Below are 24661 nucleotides of genomic sequence, written 5' to 3'. Positions count from 1 at the left end.
ACATTGTAAAGCGCTGTGCAAACTGTTGGCGCTATATAAATCAATAATAATGTTTATCTGAAGAGGTCCTTGGACATACCGACACTGGATATGTTGTGTACCTCACATTCTGCCAGTATCCACCTGGTGTAGCACTGAGACATACATCTACACACACAGCTCCAAAAGTACTGGAGCTTCTCTGGGGCGATTGTTGTGCATAGGGTAGCCCAATCAAGTGAATGGGCTGCCTGCCCTACGCGTGAAGACAGTCAAAAAAAAAATAAAACCATGCGGAAATGTAAGTTTTCACTACGTGGAGATGTGAACGAGGCCTGACAACTGAGTGTCTCGGTCCACTCTCTCCTATGTACTTGTATAAAGATGGCCACACTAAGCAATCTGCATTATTGTTGGTGATATTCTTATGGCCTGTATTACCTCCTTTTTGTAGGACTTATCCCCAGTAAATGGTTGTTTAGGTGTACAAGCTCAGATTGGACAGCCTTTCCACCTCTAGCCACCTCATGCTTTATAATGCCCAAGTGGGTAAGGGGAAATTGCTTTTCTCCGCCTGACTTCTATGTTTAATTTATTCGTATTGTTATTTGTGGCGGTTGGGTCTTCCCTATATTAGAATATAAGCCCTATCAATCTGACATTTGCTCATTTACAGATGCATTGTTACTTCTTGGACAGTATCTTTTCATCAGTCTAATCTTGTACCATATCCATTTGGGTATTTACTGGATGTTAAATTTAATAAAAATTCATCTAGTTGAGGTCCAGCTCTGCTCCACCCACCCCTTCGCAGTTGGGAATTGCCATCATTCTGGATTAGTTAACTATCTAGGTATGTGTGTTTTGTGTAGATCATTAACCTTCCTTGGTTGTTTTATGGACATTGTCCTAACTATCATTGTTATACATACATAGAACCTCTGTGGCTTATGAGCCCATTCCCATGCAGACCCCACTAGGCCTCTGGGGCAAGTGCTGACTTGGCCACATTTCACAGCAACTTAAGTTGATTTTTTTTAAATAAATGTATATTAACAGCTTCAGCCCCAGAAGATTTTACCCCCTTCCTGACCAGAGCGTTTTTTTGCGATTCGGCGCTGCGTCGCTTTAACTGACAATTGCGTGGTCATGCGACATGGCTCCCAAACAAAATTGACGTCCTTTTTTCCCACAAATAGAGCTTTCTTTTGGTGGTATTTGATCGCCTCTGCGATTATTTTTTTGCGCTATAAACAAAATAAGAGCGACAATTTTGAAAAAATTGTTTTTGCATTATTTTTTTTAACATTTTGCTATAATAAATATCCCCCAAAAATATATAAAAAAAAAACTTTTTCCTCAGTTTAGGCCGATCATATTCTTCTACATATTTTTGGTAAAAAAAAAAAAAAAAAAAAAAAAAAAAAGAAAAGAAAAGCAATAAGCGTTTATTGATTTGTGCAAAAGTTATAGCGTTTACTAAAGAGGATAGTTTTATGGCATTTTTATTAATTTTTTTTTTTTTTTTTCCTAGTAATGGCGGCGATCAGTGATTTTTATTGTGACTGCGAGGTTAAGGTGGACATGTCGGACATTTTTGGGACCATTGTCATTTATACAGCGATCAGTGCGATTAAAAATGACGTCACGCATAGGGACGGGATAGGCATCCAAGACTGATATTTGCAAACGAGCTCGCCGCTCGTAGGAGGTAAGTTTTTTGTGTGTTTTTTCTTGTAAGTTAAGTGAGTACCCTCACCATTGTTTTAATAAAAAACAACCTCTGATTGAAATACTACACTATCTGGACCCTTTTTTCCTTTAATCCCCCTCCTGCTCCACTGAGAGACAAAGACCCACTAACAGCTCCATCCAGCCCAGGAATCCAAGAGAGAGGCAGTTAGGAGTACAAAGGGAGAAGCAGCCATTACCAGCAACTTTATGCGGTTACCTCTTTACCGCAAGGCAAGAGGCCACTTCACACCACTGTGTGTCCTGTGCATGAAGAGGAGATGACCCCCATGCTATTAGCACCTTATTGCACATTTTCTGATTAGCCACATTAAAAGGATTTAAATCGCATTGGACTACATTCCCAGTCCCATTATATATTTTGCACGTTTGCCTTTGTTTGAATTTTCACAAGTTCTACAGTGGACTTAGTTTGGTTAGATGTTTAATATACACTGCATTTGCGATTTTTGCACAGATTGATCGCATGTTGCATATTTAACTTATTAATTGCTGTTTTTTTGCACAATTTTTTTGCCTACTTGCACGGTCCATTGAGGTTTTTAGTGATTGTATATTGATTTTAGAGTTTCCAGTAAGATACTTATCACATCTGGCCTTAAGTCTTTATTGAATGATTTTCTTGCACTTTGCTATTACCACCGATATTTGTGAAATATCACACTGCACCTATTGGGTATAGAAGTGCTCTATATTGATTGTACTTATTCTTATATTGTTTCTGTTTTTTTATATGTTTATATCATTTTACGTGTTCATTTACCTTTGTACTACTACCTCCAGCAGCATAGATTTTTTTGTTTGTTTGTTTAAGAACAGCGCAGCACCAATTTTTACATACCTTATTTCTATTGCTGTATGGGCTGAGCTTGACCTATATTCGGTGCTTGCAGCAGTTCAACGTTCATTGCCCTTCGTTTACATGGTAGCGCAGGAATAACTATACATTTCTATATAGATCTATTGTGCACCAAAGCAATTTATATGCTGGTCAATTCATCACTGCTAATCCCCAGCTGACCCTTGCCAGAGAATGGAAACCAATTACGGTTTCCGAATTTAAGACCTTCCTGGGCCTATCCCTCCTCATGGGCATAACCAAAAAGAGTGAGTTGCGGTCATATTGGTCCACTGACCCAATTCACAATATGCCAGTGTTATTTGCCTCCATGACCAGGACACTATATGAGCAGATCTTGCGGTTTATGCATTTCAACGATAATGAACTCTGTCGTCCTTCGTGTGACCCTGAATTTGATTGGCTCTGCAAAATTTGGCCCCTCGTAAACCACTACTACCAACGTTTACTCCAATCAAGTTGTCTGCGTTGATGAGTCCCTAAGTTTACTGGCCGCTTGTCATTCAAACAGTATCTTCCCAGCAAGCGCGCCAGATACGGGGTCACGATATATAAGCTCTGTGATAGGGCCACAGGCTATACATATAGTTTTATGGTTTACTAGGGAAGAGATAGTTACGTAGAGCCGGAGAACTGTCCTGACTACATAAGGAGCGCTGGTAAGATTGCGTGGGACTTGGTGTCACCCTTATTTGGAAAGGGGTACCACTTGTATGTGGACAATTATTACACAAGCATGCCACTTTTAAGTCACTTGTTTGATCATCAAATTGGCACATGTGGCACCGTGCGAGCTAATCGCCGGGGCTTTCCCCAGCGGCTTGTAGATTCCCATCTTAGGCTGGGGGAGAGAGCCTGCTTGAGATGTAATAATTTGCTCACTGTGAAGTGGAGGGATAAGAATGTTTTCGTTCTGTCCTCCCTTCACGCAGACAGGACGGTCCAAATTCCTACGGCGACTGGTGTTGTAGAGAAACCCCTCTGTGTCCACGCATATAACCTTAAACGTGGGAGGGGTGGACCTCAACATCCAGTTGTTGGCGCCGTACCGGATTGCCGTAAGGCCAGATGCTGGTACAAAAAAAGTGTCTATTTCAATTGGCTTTGCTGAATGCTTTTGTGCTATACAAAGCTTCAGGACAAACTGGATCCTTCCTTAAATTCCTGGAAGAGATATTCAGAGCCCTTCCAGACGGTGCTTTGGCACAACTTCCTAATCCAAATGCAGTAAGCCAGCTGCACGAGAGACATTTTCCGCATGTCCTCTCTGGTACCCCTACCCAAAGAAACCCCCAAAGATGATGTTGTGTCTGTAGAAAGCGCGGATATAGGTGTGACACCCGCTATTATGACCTGACCAACCTGGTCTTTGCATTGGTAAGGCATCTCTGGGTGCAGTCGTTTTTTGTAAAATCAATTTAATAAACATAAGATCAACTCACATGTAGTATAAGAATAAAAAGCGTGGTATCAGATAGTCAAGATGACGTTCCCAGGAATATGGTTTCTTCCCCAATTTGATGGCAGCCCTGTGTGCTTCTTTTTCCCCCTCCTAATACTAATACATAGGCTGATCTGCCTGTGTATGCTACATGGACTATATTGTCATCTTTAGTTCTATTTAGAACATCCATTATTGGCAGATCTCAGAAGATGTGATGGCCATCACATTTGAGTCTGGTGTCATATGTAAACAGCAATTGCACCATGCATGTGAAGTATCAACGCGAAGGTCAGATCAAGGGCAGTAATTTTAGCGGTAGACCTCCTCTGTAAATCTAAAGTGGTAACCTGTAAAAGGCTTTTAAAAATGTGTGTAGTTTGTCGCCGCTGCACGTTTGTGCGCAATTTTAAAAGCATGTCGTGTTTGGTATCCATGTACTCAGAGCATCTTTTTTTATTTCATCAAACATTTGGGCAATATAGCGTTTTAGTGCATTAAAGTAAAAATGCGTTTCTCCCAAAAAATTGTGTTTGAAAAATCACTGCGCAAATACCGTGTGAAAAAGAATTTGCAACACCCAACATTTTAATCTGTAGGGCCTTTGCTTTAAGAAAATATATATTATGTTTGGGGGTTCAAGATGTTTTTTTTTTTTTTTTTTGCAAGAAAATTAATGTCTTCAAGTGGTTTGAAGAGTGAGTGACCAAAGACATAAGCTTCTAAAATGTTGTGCATAAATTGCCAGGACAGTTCAAAACCCCCCCAAATGACCCCTTTTTGGAAAGTAGACAACCCAAGCTATTTGCTGATAGGCATGTTGAATTCATGGAATACTTTATATTTTGGCACAAGTTTCAGGAAAATTAAACATTTTTTTGCACAAAGTTGTCACTAAATGATATATTGTTCAAACATGTCATGGTTATATGTGGAATTACACCCCAAAACACATACTGCTGCTCCTGTGTACAGGGATACCACATGTGTGGGACTTTTTGGGAGCCTAGCCGCGTACAGGACCTCAAAAACCAATCACCGCCTTCAGGATTTCTAAAAGGTGTAAAATAGTGATTTTACTCCTCACTACCCATCACAGTTACGGAGGCCCTGAAATGTCCAGATAGCACGAAACCCCCCCCCCCCCCAAATGACCCCATTTTGGAAAGTAGACACTCCAAGCTATTTGCCAAGAGGCATGCTGAGTATTTTGCAGATCTCATTTATTTTTGAAAATGAAAAAAGAAAAGAAAAATGTATATATATTTATTTTTTTCAATTATCAAAACTTTGTGACAAAAAGCGAGATCTGCAAAATACTCAACATGCCTCAGCAGATAGCTTGGGATGTCTACTTTCCAAAATGGGGTCATTTGTGGGGTTTGTGCTATCTTGGCATTTTATGGCCTTCAAAACTGATAGGTAGTGAGGAGTGAAATCAAAAATTAGGCCCTTAGAAAGCCTGAAGGCAGTGCTTAGTTTTCGGGGTCCTGTACGCGGCTAGGCTCCCAAAAAGTCTCACATGTGGGGTATCCCCATACTCAGGAGAAGCAGCAGAATGTATTTGGGGGTGTAATTCCACATACAATCATGGCATGTGTGACTAATATATCATTTAGTGACAACTTTGTGTAAATTTTTTTTTTTTTTTTTTTAATTTTTCAATCACTTGTGACATAAAAATAAGATTTTTTATAACAGCTTACCTGTAAAATCCTTTTCTTTGAAGTACATCACGGGACCCAGAGCCATAATTACTATGTAGGTTATAGGCCACCTTCAGGTGATGGACACTGGCACACCCTCATAAATAGGAAGTTGCCTCCCTATCTAACCCCTCCCACTACTTGGAGTACCTCAGTTTTTGTAGCAAAGCAATACACGTGTATACCAGAAAGAGGGAAGGGACCTCTGTGTCCCGTGATGTACTTCAAAGAAAAGGATTTTACATGTAAGCTGTTATAAAAATCCTATTTTCTTAATCGTACATCATGGGACACAGAGCCATAGTAATTACTATGTGGGACGTCCTAGAGTAATAACAACTGGGAAGAGGGAGACAACAGAATTAGAGCAACATGAGACTAGAGGGGTTATACTGCTGCCTGCACCACACTACGCCCAAAGGCGATATCCTCGCGCCTTTTTACATTCACCTGATAAAATCTGGTAAATTTATGGACTGAAGACCAAGTTGAGGCCTTGCAGATATGAATCATGGAGGCTTGGTGATGCACCCCCACGAAGCACCAACAGTCTTAGTGGAGTGCGCTTTTGATTTGAGAGGGTGGAATTCTCCTCTTTAAACCATAAGCCTGAACAGCTACTTGTTGAATCAATTTAGAAATAGTAGATTTCAATGCTGCCTGTCCTCTTTTAGGACCTTCAGGCAACACAAACAAAACATCAGTTTTTCGAATCTGAGCAGTCGCCTTTAAGTAGACCCGGACTGCTCTCACCACATCGAGAATGTAGTGATTTTTTCTTCTATAGAACAGGGTTCTGGAAAAAAAAAAAAAAAAAAAAAGAAGGTAGAACAATATCCTAGTTTAGATAAAAACCTGACACTACCTTCGGTATAAGGCCTCATGCACACGGACGTTTTTTACAGCTGCTTTTCTGAGCATTTTTTGCAGCTTAAAAAGGCCCGTCTATGTTAGTCTATGGCTTCATGCCCACCTAGGCGTTTTTGAGCTGCAAATGGCATAGGCTTTTTTAAGCTGTAAAAAAAACCCAGGACCAGTGGGTTCTGAGAGATGTTTTTCAGCTGTAAAAACACTAACGCTGATAAACGCTCAAAAACATCATTCACCAACGTTTAACGTTTTTAAACCATAAAAAAAAAACCGCTATTGCAAAAACGTTGAAAAAAAGCAGAAAAAAAAAGTAAAAAGAAAAAAAATCCCTGCAAAGATACTGGCGTTTTCATAACGTTATTTTTACATCCTGTGTGCATGAGGCCCAAAGTAAGGATGAAGATGCAATACTACCTTATTCTTGTGAATAATAATATGGCTCTTTACAAGAAAGAGCAGCCAATTCTGATACCCTTCTTGCAGAGGATATGGTTACCAGAAAAACTAGTTTCCATGTCAAAAAGGACCAAGGGAATATGTACTAATGGCTCAAATGCTGTTTTTGCAACCCCGACAGAACTAAATTAAAGTCCCAAGGGTTCAGGGGTATCCTAACTGGGGGATTAAGCCACGTTACCCCCAAAAAAAAAAAAAAAAAAAAAAAAAAAAAAAAAAAAAAAAAACTACAAACCAAAGAATGAGAAGCAAGTGGTCGTTCAAACAATTCCGATCAGGCAGAGGCCTGGCCTTTGAAAGTACTCAAGGCCAGCTTCATTTCTAACCCTATCTGCAGAAAGACAAGGATTCTACCCATGACATAGCTCCTGGGGTGCCAACCTACCACCATCCTTATGATCTCTGCATACCAAAATCTCCAGGGCCACGCAAATCACCGACTTCCCTTCCTGCTTGATGATGCAAAGAAGTCGTGGACGCAGGCAAAATAGGAGGGAATGCATAAATCCGTGAGAACCGATTCCATGGGAATAGCAAGGCATCTGTTCCGTGTGCTTGCCATATTGACAGGAAGATATCGGGGTGAAGGAACCATTCTCCCGGGAACAACTGCTGGCGTCTCAAGTAGTCCGCCTGCCAATTTTCTATTCCTAGAATGAAGGCTGCCGATAGGCAAAGTACATTGTTTTCTGTCCAAGATAGGCTATGATTCACCTCTCTCTGGGCCGCACAACTTCTTGTGCCCCCTTGGTGATTGATATAGGCCATTGCTGTGGCATTGTCGGATTGGATCCTGGCAGGACAACTCCGTAAACTGAAAGTTCAGGCCCTCAGGACCAAGTGCTCTGCCTGAAATCTCTAGAATGTTAATGGGCAAGGCCATTTCTGATCTGGGCCACTTCTCTTGGACAGTTGGCTCTTCCAGGACTGTTCTCCAACCCAAAAAAGGTTGGCATATGTTGTTACCATTTCCCAGGTAACTGAAGGATTTTCCCCTTTGCAGATTTTTGGTTATTAACCATAAACTGAGGCTCTGGCGCACCTTTGGAGTCAGACACATTGGGAAATCAAAAGCTTGAACCCTTTTGTTCCAAGCCGATAGGATACTGTTTTGCAGCAGTCTCGAATTAAACTGAGCATAAGGAATGGCCTCGAATGAAGCCACCATCTTTCCCAACAACCTCATGCAAAGCTGAATAGAAGAATTCATCTTGCTTCAACCACCTGAATCAGTTCCTTTATGGCGCTGATCTTTGCCTGGGGCAAGAATACCCTTTTCTGGGTGTATCTATGATCAGACCTAAGTATTTTAGCCTTCATGGTTTTCAAGGAAGATTTCTCTAGGAGAACCCAACCTAAGTATTCCAGGTAGTTGAATGTGGTGACCATACTTTGGTCTAAGCGGGCTACTGACTGGTCTATCAAGAATAGATCATCTAGGTAAACTATAATCGTTATACCTTGGGCCCTTAATCTGGCTAGAGGAGGGGCCAGAACCTTTGTAAACACTCGAGGTGCAGTAGCTAGAGCAAAAAGCAGAGCTACACAATGAAAATTAAGATTTTCTACCTTGAAAAGTAGATATTACTGGTGAGCGAGGAAATAGGCACATGGAGGTATGCATCTTTGATGACGATTGACGCTAGAAGTTCTCCTCCTTGTAGGATGAAGACAACTGATTGGAAAAAAAGCAGATTCCGGAATCAAATTAGATTTTTGAGATCCAGAATGTCCATTCGGTTTTGGCACCGTGATAAAAGGTTTGAACCAAACCCAAACTCCTGCTTTTACATGGGAACCACCATGATCACTTTTTGCCAAAAGATGGTCCAATGCTTGAAAGAAAGACTTTTCTCTGGATTCTTAGGAACGTCTTATATGAGAAAACGAGGAGACGGGAACTCTTGGAAATCCAGTTTGTACCCTGGAGCTATTGAGGAAGTCCCCATCTGTCTCGACACTCTTCCTGCCAGACCCTTGAGAACTGCAGAAGTATTCCCCCTACTCGAGCGAGCAGGGGGCGCTTCCTCATAAGGAGGCTTTATCCACTAGAATTTCTTTGGATGTATTACCCAAATCATCCCCAAACAGCAGTTTCACCGGAAAAAGGAAGACTAGCCAGGGGCTTCCTGCATGGCGCTTAGCAAAGGGCGCAAAGCCTGAAGGATAGAATCTCTCATAGCAACTATTGCAAACAAAGCTGCTATAGTAGCTTGCCAGATCCTGGGCTTGCTGAACAGGATAACTTTGAGCACCTGTTTAAACTGGTCTGGATTAACCAATTTTGTTTCTTTTTTTTTTTTTTTTTTAAATAGGAATTCCAACTTTTTACCCGTTGGATCCCTATGCATTTGAGCACTGTCTGCCGGACAAGTCAAACTTTTTATTCACAGAGGATATACAGTAGGTGACCGCGATAGTGTCAATCTCGCCGCTGTTATCGGCGAGATTTGACACCTGCGAGCCCCGTCGCGGGAGCCAGCGCCGAGCTGGCTCGCTCATCGGGAAAGCACCTTGTCCCCATGTTGATGAGGACAAGGGCCTCTTCCCGACAACCCTGGCCGTTGGTTGTCGGGGTCTGCGGGTGGAGGGCTTATTGGAATCCGGGAGCCCTCTTTAATAAGGGGGCCCCAGATCCCGACCCCCCCACCCTATGTGAATGAGTATGGGGTACATGGTACCCCTACCCATTCACCTGGGGGAAAAAAGTGTCAATTAAAAAAAACAAACAAAAAAACACTACACAGGTTTTAAAAGTAATTAGGCAGCTCCGGGGGTTTTCTTCTGACTTCTCCTCTCTCTCTCCGGCCTCTTCCGCCGCTCTTTTGCTAGCAGTGGCCCGGTCTTCGCCATCTTGTTCCTTCTTCTCTTCTTCCGATGTTGACACAACGCTGTCTCCCGCTGTAATGCTGTGTGAGCGGTGCGCGATGACTTATATAGGGCATGGGGCGCAGTCACCGGGTGCTGTCACCCGGTGACCCCACCCCTTATGATGTCACAGTCACGGGGCATGATGGGACTGTGACATAAGAGGCGGGGTCAAAGGGAGACAGCACCCAGTGACCACGCCCCATGCCTATATAAGTCATCGAGCACCGCTCACACAGCATAACAGCGGGAGACAGCGTTGTGTCAACATCGGAAGAAGAGAAGAAGGAACAAGATGGCGAAGACCAGGCCACCGCTAGCAAAAGAGCGGCAGAAGATAGCAGAGGAGCCCGGCAGAAGAAGCGGACACCAGGAGAAGAGGCCGGAGAAAGCAGAGAAGTCGGAAGAAGACCCCCGAAGTCGGAAGAAGACCCCCGAAGTCGGAAGAAGACCCCCGAAGTCGGAAGAAGACCCCCGAAGTCGGAAGAAGACCCCCGAACCAATCTTGCGGTCAGGTAGTGTAGCAGCATTCATTTCTGGTATACCCCACTTTTAGTGAATTTTTTCCTCCATAGGATAAAAAGTTTGAAAAACTTTTTTTAGGAGGGAAAAAAAATGCTTCTCTGGGTGATCCCACTCAGATACAAAAATTTTTTCCAGCAATGAATGGACAGGAAAGGCATGCACAGCTTGAGGAGGCTTTAGCGAATCCAAACACTCAATTAGGGGTACATAAATGTGGAGCGGACCATTCAACGAAAAATTGCACCATCAATCTTACAGATTGTGAAGCTGATCTCCCCCGCCCCCCCACATTTGACCCCTCAAAAGAGGAGTCATCAGCCTCTTCACGGTCCCCTGAGGGAATTTATCTTCCCATGCCCCTAGTTCCTCAGTTTGAGGGTCTTGAGTAACGGAAGAGAACCTGTCACATTTTGTCCCTCACTGAGATGAAATTAAAGCCGCTAACCTTTTTTCCAATCCTATTGGGGGGGGGGGTTTGCACTGCCCTGCCCTGCCCTGCCATTTTAGCACTTCAAGAAATGAGATAGGTAGTCAAACTAAAAGCTGTGTAAATTCCAGAAAATGTACCCTAGTTCGTAGATGCAATAACTTTTGGGCAAACCAACATATATACGTTTATTTATTTTTTTTACCAAACACATGTGACTGAATACATTTTGGCCTAAATGTATGACTAAAATTGATTTTTTTTTTTTTTTTTTTTAATAACAAAGTAGAAAATATAAATTTTTTTTTCAAAATTTTTGGTCTTCTTCCGTTTATATCGCAAAAAATAAAAATGGCAGAGGCAATCAAATACCATAAAAAAAAGCTCTATTTGTGGGACAAAAAGGATGCAAATTTCATTTGGGTAAAGCATTGCATGACTGCGCAATTACCAATTAAATCAGCGCAGTGCCAAATTGTAAAAAGTGCTCTGGTCGTTGAGCAGCCAAATCCTCCGGGGCTGAAGTGGTTAAGAGGGGCTCCAACTTCTAATTTAATACTGCTTTAGATGTTTTTTCAGTGAAGTGGCAAGTCTTATTACTCATCTAAACCACTATTGGATAGGTGAAGGGGTACCGGGATACTGTCAGGTACATTCACCATTCATCAGATGGTCAAAAGGACAGACATGTGATATGCCTGTGTTGGGAAAGAATGGTGATGCAAGATAAAATGCTGCCAATTTAGTGATTGGCGTACTGTCAGGGCTGGCTCAGCCCTTCCTTCTCTGAGCTGGCCGCTCAGCTGTCGGCTAATTGCCAGCTCTCATCTCTCTTCACAGTTAACCAGCTGTTGTGGATCTGCTCGTCAGTCCCGCCTACTTAAAGATCTCCAGCTCACTTCATTCCTGCCTTCGCCTTGGTCAAAATCACAAGAAACCATCTCCTGCGTTCCTGGCTTTGTTGACATCCCTTCTGGCTCCTTATCGTGCTTGCTGTTCCTCTACTTGGATCCCTGACTTCTGGCTTGGCCGATTACCCAATCTGGTTACTGGACTCTGGCTATACTTTGACTACGCTTACTCCATTTACCTTTTTTTTATATGTATTAATAAACAAGTGTGATTTTACTGTACTTCTCTCCCGGTCTGGTTCATGGTTTCTGACACCTACCTGTGAAAGATTGAGTACTTTTATGAAATGGAGACCAAAAAAGGAGTCTAGGGCAGGGCAACTCCAAAAAATATGCAGCAAAGCTCACCTTGTCCACAGTGTTAACATATCTGGGACGAAGGGATACATGACATGAAGGACCACTGGGGAGAGGTACTAGCAGGTGACAACCTTGTATCCAGAATCTTGGTACCAGTTACGATTAGAAGATTTGTATGACAGGGAGAAAATTTTGGTTTGTTCTGTTGGGGTAAGCCAAAAAACACGCCCCGCTTCCTTGACCTCTGTGAACCAAATTTGGGTAATCAAAGTGTCTGAAAAAAGAAGATTATAAGACCAGGAGAGAGTGTGACACAGGGTGAAAAAAAAAAAAAAAAGGAGGATGTATCAATTGTAGAATTTTATTGTTTAGTATTTTTTTTTTTTAAACAATTTTAAGAATTGCTACAACAGGAGGAAATTTCTTGAATGCTCCAGGGTGTCTGCTGCAAAAGTACTGGAATCCCAAGTCCCCGACAAAAAGGGAGGCTTGGCATTTTAAAACGAAGCCATAAGATCCAAACATGACACTTGCCACTCGACGGTGATACAGAATGCCACCATTATGTTGTCAATCTCTCATTTTCTGATCCCAAAAGCAGTATTCTGAAGAATAGGAGCAGATATCTTCAGAGGAGACAATTTTGGCTGAGAAGCCTTACCTTGACAGTGTGCTCCCCTCCCTAGAGATTGGAATCAGAAGTAACAGTGATCCAGCATCCAGGGATTAGGGGTCGTCCCTGCAAGACGTTCTCCTGCAAAAGTCGCCATTCCAGGCTGAGCTTGACTACTTGGGGATGTAGATGTGCGGAAAAAGTTTCTTCTAGTCCCATTGGTTGGGAAATACCAAAAGAAAAATTTGTCTGTGCCATCGAGCCATGGTACAGCTATAACTGGTGGCAGCAATACACCAAGAATTCAAAACGCTGGTGAGCAGACATGATAATCTTGGAATCTGGTAAGAATACTTTCCCTCCGTTTGGTACTGATGAACATTCCCAAGTATAGAATCAACAGGGAAGGGTAAAATGGATTTAAACTTTTGCTCACCAGCCAGGAGATTCTTCTTAGAGACAGTCCAGAACTAGCTGTCTGCTGTCTAGTGCTTCCTGCTAAGACTTTGTTATTACTAGGAGATTGTCAAGGTAATTATATCTGAACTCCCTGGATCCAAATCCAGGCCACAAGAGAGAACTGTAAAAGCCCCTTCAGGGAGGTCTGCTCTGAAAGGAGCTAGTCTCCCAAAACGTGCCGGCTTCCTAGTCAGACGGTCTAAGGATGGGATGCATCGTCCATGGCTGAAGCATCTTTGTTACATGCCCTTTTTTTTTTATACATTTGTGAGTATTTATTTAGCTATGGGGTTTTAATAAAAGATTTTATGGTAATGCACGAGGAGCTTGCGCCCTCTTGTGTGTGTTTGTAATATAGTCTTTTTCTTTAGTCAACTCCTTGTCCAATGAACTTACAATATCATTAGAGCAAACTTCACACACTCTTTTCTGGAACAGTCAAAGCAAAACACACCCAGCAGTAGCCATCACTTGGGCCTCACAGACTCTGTACAGTACTTCGCACTGAAGCTTGAAGAACCCTTAGACGGACACTGGCTTTTCATTATGTTCAGAACTTGTATACTTTTGAGAAACCCTATGCCTCAAATTCTTTGAAGCATTTTTTGCACATGATCAAGAGAATCCTGAGCATGCTGCCTACTTCTGCGATCATGCTGGGTAGGCAAGACTGTTCCCACAAGGCACTCAAAATAAACTGAGTAGCCCATTGCTAAATCTTTTCAAGAACATTCACAGAAAAAAAAAAAAAAAAAAAGAAAAATAAAGCTACCACCTTTTCCTATGGTTGGAATACGCTGAAGGCACTTTGGAGATGGTAGAACCTAAACTCAAGGCACTAGAAGCAAACAGAGATAAGAAACCGTGCAAGCAAGCAACCTGATACAAAAGTTAAAACAAAAATAGAAGAGACTAAATCACCTTGCTAGTTCGTGCCACTATCCAATTATATTGGTTAACCACGGAAACAGAAAGGTAATTCCCCAGGACTAGCCAAGCCTGCCAATAAGGCAATTGAGTGCAAATAAAAGGGAAATCCTCAAAGTACAGAGGAACCTGAAAGTAGTAGTGACCTAAAAAACAGCGTGTAGAACCAACAGATAGACTCAAGAAAAGTATGTAGCAAATGGCTTTAAAAAAAGAAAAGTATGGGTTGGGTTTTTTATTTGCCTAATCATACTTAAGTGGATGCAGCATCGGACAGATGCTGCAACTGTCCCCCGCCGCCCCTTCACTGAGAACCAAGCCACCGAACATAGTCGATGCCGACTGCCGATTGTGTACATTTGCCCACTGACAAAGAAATGATCAGTCTAATTTTAATGGTAGGTTTATTTTAACAGTGAGAGACAGAATAACAACAAAAATATCCAGAAAAACACATTTCAAAAAAGTCAATTGATTTGCAGTCTAATGAGTGAAATAAGTATTTGATCCACTATCAGCAAGATTTCTGGCTCCCAGGTGTCTTCTATACAGGTAACGAGCTGAGATTAGGAGCACTCCTAATCTCAGTTTACCAGTATTAAAAAAAAAAAAAAAAAAAAAAAAAAAAGACACCTGTCCACAGAAGCAATCAGATTCCAATCTCTCCACCATGGCCAAGACCAAAGAGCTGTCTGAGGATATCAGGAACAAGATTGTAGACCTACACAAGGCTGGAATGGGCTACAAGACTATCGCCAAACAACTTGGTGAGAGGGCGGCAACAGTTGGTGTGATTATTCGCAAATGTAATTAACACAAAATAACTGTCAATCTCCCTCGGTCTGGGGCTTCATGCAAGACCTCACCTTGTGGAGTTTCAACGACCATGAGGTGAGGAATCAGCCCAGTACTACACAGGACAATCTTGTCAATGATCTCAAGGCAGCTGGGACCATAGTCACCAAGAAAAGTTGGTAACACATCACGTCGTGAAGGACTGAAATCCTGCAGTACCCGCAAGGACCCACTGCTCAACAAAGCACATGTACAGGCCCGTCTGAAGTTTGATAATGAACATCTGAATGATTCAGAGGAGAACTGGGTGAAAAAGTGTTGTGGTCAGATGAGACCAAAATCAAGCTCTTTGGCATCAACTCAACTGGTCGGTGTTTGGAGGAGGAGGAATGCTGCTCATGACCCAGGGTGGAAATCAATGGTTTAAAAATAAAAAAATAAAAAAAAGAAGAGAAATAAATCAAAAATCTGATTTCTTTTTTTTTTATATCACTTAACCACTTGCCGACCAGCCGCCGCAGTTTACTGCGGCAGAATGGCATAGCTGGGCGAAACGACTTTATGCAACGTCGCTTCGCCCTGTGGCCACTAGGGGCATGCACGCCCCCTGCTCGCCCACAGAGCTGATGGGAGTGCCCGGCAGTCGCCATGACCGCTGGGCTCCCGCGATCGCTGACATTTTTACAGTAATCAATGCATTTTTATAGCACTGATCGCTGTAAACATGCCAATGGTCCCAAAAATGTCTCAAAATTGTCCGACAATGTCGCAGTATAAAAAAAAAGTTGCAGATCGCCGCCGTTACTAGTAAAAAAAAAAAAAAAAAAAAAAAAAATCATAAAAATGCCATAAAACTATCCCCTATTTTGTAGACGCTATAACTTTTGCGCAAATCAATATACGCTTATTGCTTTTTTTACCAAAAATATGTAGAATACATATCGGTCCAAACTAAGGAAAAAAAAAAATAGTTTTTCTTATATATTTTTGGGGGATATTATAGCAAAAACTAAAAAATATTGCGTTTTTCTCAAAATTGTCTTTTTTTCTTTTTTGTTTATAGCGCAAAAAATAACCGCAGAGGTGATGAAATACCACCAAAAGAAAGCTCTATTTATGGGAGAAAAAAGACGTCAATTTTGTTTGGGTGCAACGTTGCACGACCGCGCAATTGTCAGTTAAAGCGATGCAGTGCCGAATCGCAAAAAGTGCTCTGGTCAGGAAGGGAGTAAAATCTTCCGGGGCTGAAGTGGTTAAAATCTGATTTTTTTGACATTTGTCAAATTTAGTTAAAATGAGTGTTGCCTCGTTGAGTATACATACAGAAAGTAGGGGTGGGTACCATTATCCTAATTAATTCTCTCTCTCTCGTCAAATTTATTTATCTAAAGATAGGTTTCTATTTACGATACAATAATAATTTAGTTAATTGAGCATGAAATAGAGCTTAGTTATGTAGCATGAGGCTGTATATTCTGCAATATTTAAATTTTTGGTAAACTTATTTAATGAATCCAAGCTCTGCAAGCTGAGATAACATGCACTGCATTGATGCATTCATAAAATTTCACAGTAACCATGAGATAAAACAAAGTTCAGGAATATTCCTTTATCCCATTGTTTTGCAAATCTATGTACACTACAAACTGTATGATTGAACCGGTTCTGATATCGTTGTTTTACTAATCTCACAGCTTAGTATTCTAAACAGGAAACCTTTGATTTGTTTGCAAATATTAAAGATTCTAACTACCAGCAAGAATTAATCCTTACATTTAAAGAGCACCTGTCACCACTCACCTTGTTGTGTCACTGCCGCACCACTAGCAGTCCCATTAAAGTGAATGGGACTGTCCGTGAGTCAACAGCGGGTCAGAGGAGGAGCCGCTGTGGGACAGAGATGACCATTGCCCTTTAAAAATTATGATTTAAATAGAGTTGATTTAAATTAAAGGGGTTGTAAACCCTTGTATTTTTTCACCTTAATGCATCCTATGCATTAAGGTGAAAAAAAACTTGTCACTGACCAGCCCCCCGTTTTACTCTGTCCCGTAATTCCCATGCTGGAGACGTGCTCTTCCCCTCTGCCCGTTGTCTCGACTCTTGATTGGATAGATTGATAGCAGTGCAGCCATTGGCTCCAGCTGCTGTCAATCAAATCCAATAACGCAGGCGCCGGGCCGAGTATGGCATTCTGCGTTTATGGATGCAAATGCTGGACTCGGGAGTGTGCCCGCAAGGTAACCCCCTGCAGAGCGCTTCTCCTAGGGGGTTATAAGATGCAGGGAGGAGCTACCACCGCCACCAATGCACACCAGAAGTCGAGGATCGGGGCCATTCTGTGCAAAACCAACTGCACAGTGGAAGTAAGTATATGTTAAAAAAAAAAAAAAAAAAAAAGTTTACAATCACTTTAAGCTTTTTTACTAGTGTTTTAAATCGACTTTATTAAAATCAAATCCACCCTGCTATAACCAACACCACACCATGCTCACCTGTAATCATGGAGGTGGAAACATTATGCTTTGGGGATGTTTTTCTGCTAAGGGGACAGGACAACTTAACCGCATAAAAAAGGGACGATGGACAGGGCCATGTACCATCAAATCTTGGGTGAGAACTTCCTTCCCTCAGCTAGGGCACTGAAAATGGGTCATGGAGGGGTATTCCAGCAGGACAATGACCCAAAACACAAAGGCAACAAAGGAGTGGCTCAAGAAGAAGCACATTAAAAGGTCCTGGAGTGGCCTAGCCAGTCTCCAGACCTTAAGTCCCATAGAAAATATGTGGAGGGAGCTAAAGATTATTGTTACCAAACGTCAGCCTTGAAACCTTAATGACTTGAAGAGGATTTGCAAAGAGTGGGACAAAATCCCTCCTGAGATGTGTGCAAACCTGGTGGCCAACTACAAGAAACATCTGACCTCCGATTGCCAACAAGGGTTTTGCCAAGTACAAAGTCATGTTTGCAAAGGGGTCAAATAAAAAACGTATTTCACTCACTAAAATGCAAATTTTGAAATGCATCTTTTTGGATTTTTTTTTTTGTTATTCTGTCTCTCACTGTTAAAATAAACCATTAAAATTATAGACTGATCATTTCTTTGTCAGTGGGCAAACGTAAAATATCAAAAGGGAATCAAATACTTTCTTCCATCACTGTACACCATCGTCCATACAAACGGACCTCAATTTGTAGATTAACCACTTGCCTACTGGGCACTTTAACCCCCTTCCTGCCCAGGACAATTTTCAGATTTCAGAGCTGTCGCATTTTGAATGACAATTTGCGCTGTCATGCTGCACTGTACCCATATAAAATTATAATTCACACAAATAGAGCTTTTTGGTGGTAATTAATCACTACTAGGATTTTGATTTTTTGCTAAACAAACAAAAAAAAAAAAAAAATTTTGAAAAAAAAAAAAAAAACAATCAAAACAAAAAACAGTTTACATAGTTTGTTATAAAATTTTGCAAACAGGTAATTTCACTGATGTGCGCTGATGAGGCGGCGGCACTGGTGGGGACAGAGCAGCAGCTCTACTCGTTCAAGACCGATGTCCCTCTGAAAGAAGCTGGTGATTGGGTTTTTATTTTCTCCTCACGCTGTCAGCGCTAGGAAAATATATAGCAGATTACCAGCTCTGTTTACATCATATGTCTGCCAATGACAGATGATCACGTGGTCGGGATCGGCCCCTTACTCCAATCAATGATCCGCCAATTCTCATTAACTCGCTTATCACAGAACACACCGCGCATGCCCCGCAGGGGAGGCCGCAGGCAGCTGATGCACGGAAGATGTACATGGACGCCCTCCCGGCAATTAAGGACCGTGCTGTAGCAGTCTTTTGGCTATAGCGTGGGCATGAAGGGGTTAAGCATTTATGGGGGAACTGGAGTGAAAAGCTTTGGCAAAATACAGATACACCATGTTCACAGGTCTTCCTCCTCATCTAGATAATAGCTCACTGCCTTGAAAAATGTTAACAGATTGATCTGGCTAGAATAACCTTTCATAAATCCATGCCAATTACTATTAATGATACAGTTTTTATATGCAAGAATTTGGTTATCAATCCCTCAAATATTTTACATACTATTGATGTTAGGCTGACTGGTCTGAAGTTTACAGGTATAGATCTTGGCCCTTTTTTTGAAAACTCGTACCACATTGGCTTTTCGCCAGTCAGCTGCTACTATTCCAGTCACTAAGCTGTCCTTAAAAATTAGCAATAACAATCTTACAAAAAGCTGGCGAAGTTCTTTGAGGACTCAAATGTAAGCCACCTGGCCCCAGTGATGAATATATCCAACTTACCCAACATACTACTCGTCCATTGAAACAGGGCAGCTTTGCATTGTCATCAGAGATCTCTTCTTTAACCACCCTGAAAAAAGAAAACATGAAATTGATTAAAAATGTGACACAGTTCTATAACCACCAATAAATGCCTAGTATTTAATAAATCCTATCACTCCTTCAGGAGCACATGTAAGCAATACTAAAATTACATTAATTGTTATTTTTTTATTTTTGTAAAATAAGTTCCCAAACCTTATATTACCTAAAGCCTACGTAAAATTAACAAGGGTAGCACTCGGTTTTTCTTGTCAGGGAGACTGAAACTAGCCATAGATGGTTTTAAATTAGGTCAGCATATGGAACCAATCTGCTGGTGGTGCTGATCAGTATAATTTGGCAGTGGGGGAACACGCACAGAATACAATGAAACAGCAGGGAGGATTTCCCCATCCACTCGAAATGTGTGGATGGTGAAATTGATTCAGTTTTCTCGTTCACTTGGTGTCCCAGAAATAGAAGACAATTGGAGAAACTCAAAAAAAAAAAAAAAAAAAAAAAAAAAAAAAGGAGGGGTGGAGGACATACTGTAGCTCCACTTGGGTCAGTTGCCACCAGAACAGTTTCCTCTCACTTCCCCAGCAACCCCAAAAATTGGATTTCCCATCACTTTCAATACTGGAGACAATGCGGTCACCAGAATAAAGAAGGTGAATCTTCACAACCAGAACACAAATGGCAATCAAAACACTTTAACCCCTTCCTACTGTATCAAACAAAAACAAAAAACAAACAGTATAACCAGCATCGCATTACATTTACTGGGCATCCGTAGGAGCAAAAACTCTGAAATAGGTCTAAAGCAATTTTTAACAAGAGGATAGAATGGGAAAGTTTAAACTCCTGTAAGGTTTTATTCCAGTTTGTGTCCTTCCTTGAGATTCACCCATCTATAAATGGTCTTAGTGGCCACTGTCACCAGGACAGAAAGGAAAAACGCAAATCCAGCATGTCACTCACTAGAACTAGAATAAAAGGGAAACCTTAAAATGGATAAACCTGTTCCACTGACAACCAAGATTTCCATTTTCCTTTTGTTTTATCACCATGATAGGGACAAATACTGAGGAAAAAAAAAAAAAAAGACAGGGTCTTAATCAATACCCATTGGTGCCTGAAACAAAACATAAAAATAAGTTTTGGTTTTAGATAATTAAAAAAGGCTGACCACTAACAACATTTAATAGGTTGCCTGTTAGTTTTGGGAGACCCTGTTAAATTTAGGGGGCACCTTGTAAAAGAACTAGAGTTTAGTTAGTGGCAGATTTTTTTTTTTTTTTTTTTTTTTTAGTATACGAAATTACAAAAGACATTCTATCTTGATGCTGTCTGTTTACTGTAGTGCTGACTAAAAGTGTAAGACACATGTGGACTGTTCCTGGATGTCTTTTTTTATTATACAGGATGTATATAGAATCATTAGTTTGTGCATCATTTTACAATAAAAAGTGGACAGTATAATCACAACACAGAAGGTCCCTGTTTGTGGAGCTTACAAATCTTGCATGGTTTAGCACTGTGAGTATCAGCTGAGCCTGTCCCCTTTTAATATTTTGACTTGCAGGCGAGATAAAAAAGCTAATTCTATTGCCTGTCATACACCTGCAACCTTCTGTACATAATGCCCATTGTCATACCCTTTGCACTCATCTCCTATACATACTGCCCTCTGGCACACCCTCTGCACTACTGTCCTGCATATACTGCCCACTGGCACGCCCTCCACGCTCCAAATATATAAACGTGCAAAAAAAAACAAATCAATCATTCTAGAGATTCCAGTCATTGGAATTTCCCTTTAAGATGACCAGGATGTAGTACAATATACAAACAGATAATCTGCAGGTGAGCAGCCAGCTAATTAAATTACTATCAGATTATTAGACTACTGCTATATGTTGACGTGCTTGACTGTACAATCTGTGGTCAAAGATCCTTTTAGAAAAAAAAAGTGTTTACAATCTGTTTGGGCCTCCTGAAATTGCATATCTGTCTGACCATAAGGAATCCCGTGTGAAAACTGTATACAATATAATACTTTGGAAAGAAACATTGATACAAATTTTCCAGAACACATTTTACTATGAACAATATAGTAATTTGGATATCAATACCACCAAAACTGTTTATCTGGCTTTTATCCTCAAATTGGAACTAAAGGCTAAACGTTTGTCATTCTGAATAAAGGAGAATTAAAAACTTTAGATTTTTTCTGTTGACACCTGTGTCCAATTGGGGAGATTTCTCCCTTCACTACTTGTCCCATAGCCAAAACAGGAAACGAGAAGAAATTCCTCCCAAGCGAGGTAATCCTGGGATGTCAGCAGGATAACCAGAACTAGTGTTCCCATATGAAGATTTTCCCACTAAAAAAAAAGAGAGACGCACAGACATTTTGGCCAAAAAAGGTGGAGATTTTGCTGCTAATCTGCGGCGATTGTGTCGCAATTTTAATGTGCTTATGGTGTGTTTTTCATGGGACATGTGACTCAAAAAACTGCATCAAAAACATAACACTGGTGCATTATGTGTTCTTGCTGCGTTTTCAATGCATTTTAACTGGGAGGTGCTTTTTTTTTTTTTTTAACATAAAACTTAAGTGCTGGTTCACACAAGCGCAATGCCGGAACCAGCGCAATTCTAGTGCCGGTTCCTGCATCGCACTCAGTTCACACTGCCTTATACGAACCGCTGCAGGTGTCAATAGAAAGTTAATGACACCCCCAGATCGGTTCGCATATCACAGTGCGATTTGTCAAATGGTGCAGGAATCGGATGGCATGGGTGCGAATGCAAATTCAGCCATACAATCTGTATAGCTGAATTTGCATTGCACAGACATCGCATGTGATCTGCACAGGAGTGAGGTGTGAATCACATGCAATGTCCAACATGGCACCAGTGTGAACCTAGCCAAAAGGGATACATTTTTCTTGAGCTTTTCTTGCGCTAAAGGTGCCAATAATGGCCAACGATAAATCATACTCATTTAGATTGATATTAATTAAAAAGTAAAATACAATTATATATAAAAATATAAATATTTTTAAAAAATGTATTTATTTTTTTCAGCACCAAAATTTTCATTCAGTGCACCTCTAAAAAAAGCTTCTGCCTTTACATCCACTTTAATCTCCCTTACAGGGGCACAGACAACAATAAAAACTGACAGGTGTTCTAATCCCTCTACACTCTATCCAAAAAAAACAAAACAATAGCGTACGGTGCATACTAGCTCATTATGCCTTTGCCTTACAGGTTTGTTTTTTGTCTTTTTTCGTTTGCGGGTATACAACTGCTTTAAAAGCCTTTACAAGTTACCATCTAAAAAGGTAAACATGAGCTCTGGCACTAAAATTATTGTTCTCACTGGCGATACCATTTGATCAGAAGCTTGCCTGGTAAACCAACCAAAAGCAGCACATTCAGGATCATTCCTCACAAAGAAGGGGAGGAACAGATGTTCATTCTCCCCTGTGCTCAGCTGACCTGACCGTTCCACCGGCAGGAGCCTCCTTCCGAACCCTGTAAAAATGATTGGGTAGCTGTAAACTGTCAGAACAATCACTACATTATGTCACTTGCAGGTGTGACAAGGGACGATAAGCTAAACCCACCAGGGGCTTTGGATCCCAATCTGTGAAAGGAATTGCGATTATGTAATTGTGGCAGTGTGAAAAAAAATTAAAATAAAATAATAATACAGCGATTCATACAACTTTGTTGCGATTGTAATCTCTGTGTGTATATATATATATATATATATATATATATATATATATTTCACACACATACATACACACACATACATACACATTATGACTCTTTAATTAGGTTATTATGATTACAGGTTGCTGTCAAACCTTTGTGCCCCTGGGGTTTGGATCTTGAGAAAAAGCATATTTGTGTACCCATCTTGATTGGGATCCTTTGTTTCTACAGGCTTTCCATCTAAAGTAAGTTAGGCGATATTGGCCATGGTCTTTTAAGATTTTATTGAACTGTCCCTGTATGCTGATGAATGCATATTGTTTCATACCTAGGTTCTAGCATCAACTAAAATGTCTATCCATTTACATCCGCCACCTGTTCAACTGTTTAAAAAGGTAAACTCCACTTTCGTGGGGGGGTTTAGGAGATAGAGATATATATATATATATATATATATATATATATATATATATATATATATATATATATATATATATATATATATATAAATAAATATATGTAAAAATTGTGATGCAAGTCATATTGTAATTGAATGTTAATAAAAATTACCTTTACTTTTCAATCTGCAGCCACTGTAATTTTCTATAAATGCAACACAATATCGCTACATGGAGGTGTTCTGTACATGTGTACTGACCACTCCCCAGAAACATTTCCCGCTTGTGTGATTGGCTTACTGATTTTCCCAGAAGTCTGCCTAAGATACAAGTCAGATTTCAGTCATCCCTTGCAACAAAAAAAGTCATTTTTGGTGAGATATTTCTAATAGGAATCTAAATGGATGCAGGCCCAGCAGGTTTCCTCATTAGTGCCCTGCAGCTGCCACAGTTGACAATTCTGAAACCCCTCCCATTAGACTCACTCAGTGAAGAGACACAGACAAACACAGGGATTTCTTCAGAATGACAAAAAGGTAGGAATCTGCAACAAAAGGTCGTTATAGTCCTTGCAATGTACATAGATCATCCAGAGGGGAATTTTTTTTCTCAACAAAAGTGGAGTTACACTTTAACCACTTCTAGCCCAATATGACGTCCTTGAGTGGAAATATCTGAATGATGCCTGCAGCTACACAGGCATCATTTAGATCTCCTCACACACCCACTTGCCCCCCCCCCCCCTGCCGATGCGTCCCCAGGCTCTCCCGTGTCATCGGGGACCCAAAGAATTGACCACCTCCGGATGACTACCAAAAGATATTTTTTCTTTCGTTTATTGACGGACACAGCACTTCCATTCTTGACCTTAAGGATGTTCCAAAGCAGCTCCACGAGGGGTGGGAACACAGAAAAAAGGAAATATAACCTCCACCCAAACAGAACCCCCCGTAAGGGGAGCCCAAACCTCAGACGGTCGCCTGCAAAACTTTGCGGCCGAAACATGCAGCCGAAGATGCCCAAACATCCACCCTGTAAAACGTGGTAAAAGTGTGCATGGACGACCAGGTAGCCTCCTTACACACTTGAGAAACAGACACCTGATGTCAGAAGGCCCAGGAAGCACTAATCTCCCTGGTAGAATGCGCTGTGATGGGAAGGGGGGGGGTACCCGCCCTCCTAATGGCATAAGCCTGGACAATAGTCTGTCTGATCCAACAAGAAATGGTGGCCAAAGAGGCCGCCAGGCCCTTCCTCGGGCCATCCACATTTACAAACAGCGGATCCGACTTCTGAAA

General features: G+C 41.2%; 1 protein-coding gene across 3 annotated transcripts in view; it reads right to left on the bottom strand.

Annotated features, from left to right (window-relative positions):
• The window catches only part of DVL3 (dishevelled segment polarity protein 3), a 226181-nt gene that overhangs the window by 143503 nt on the left and 58017 nt on the right, over positions 1-24661 (bottom strand). For all 3 annotated transcript variants that reach the window (XM_073626557.1, XM_073626558.1, XM_073626559.1), the window contains exon 2: positions 19213-19282. In XM_073626557.1, the coding sequence (XP_073482658.1) occupies positions 19213-19282 (70 nt within the window). The remainder of the gene's footprint in view (positions 1-19212; positions 19283-24661) is intronic.

The sequence above is a fragment of the Aquarana catesbeiana genome, linkage group LG04 (assembly GCF_042186555.1).
Source record: "Aquarana catesbeiana isolate 2022-GZ linkage group LG04, ASM4218655v1, whole genome shotgun sequence".
NCBI lineage: Eukaryota > Metazoa > Chordata > Amphibia > Anura > Ranidae > Aquarana > Aquarana catesbeiana.
This window is presented reverse-complemented; position numbering and strand designations above follow the sequence as displayed.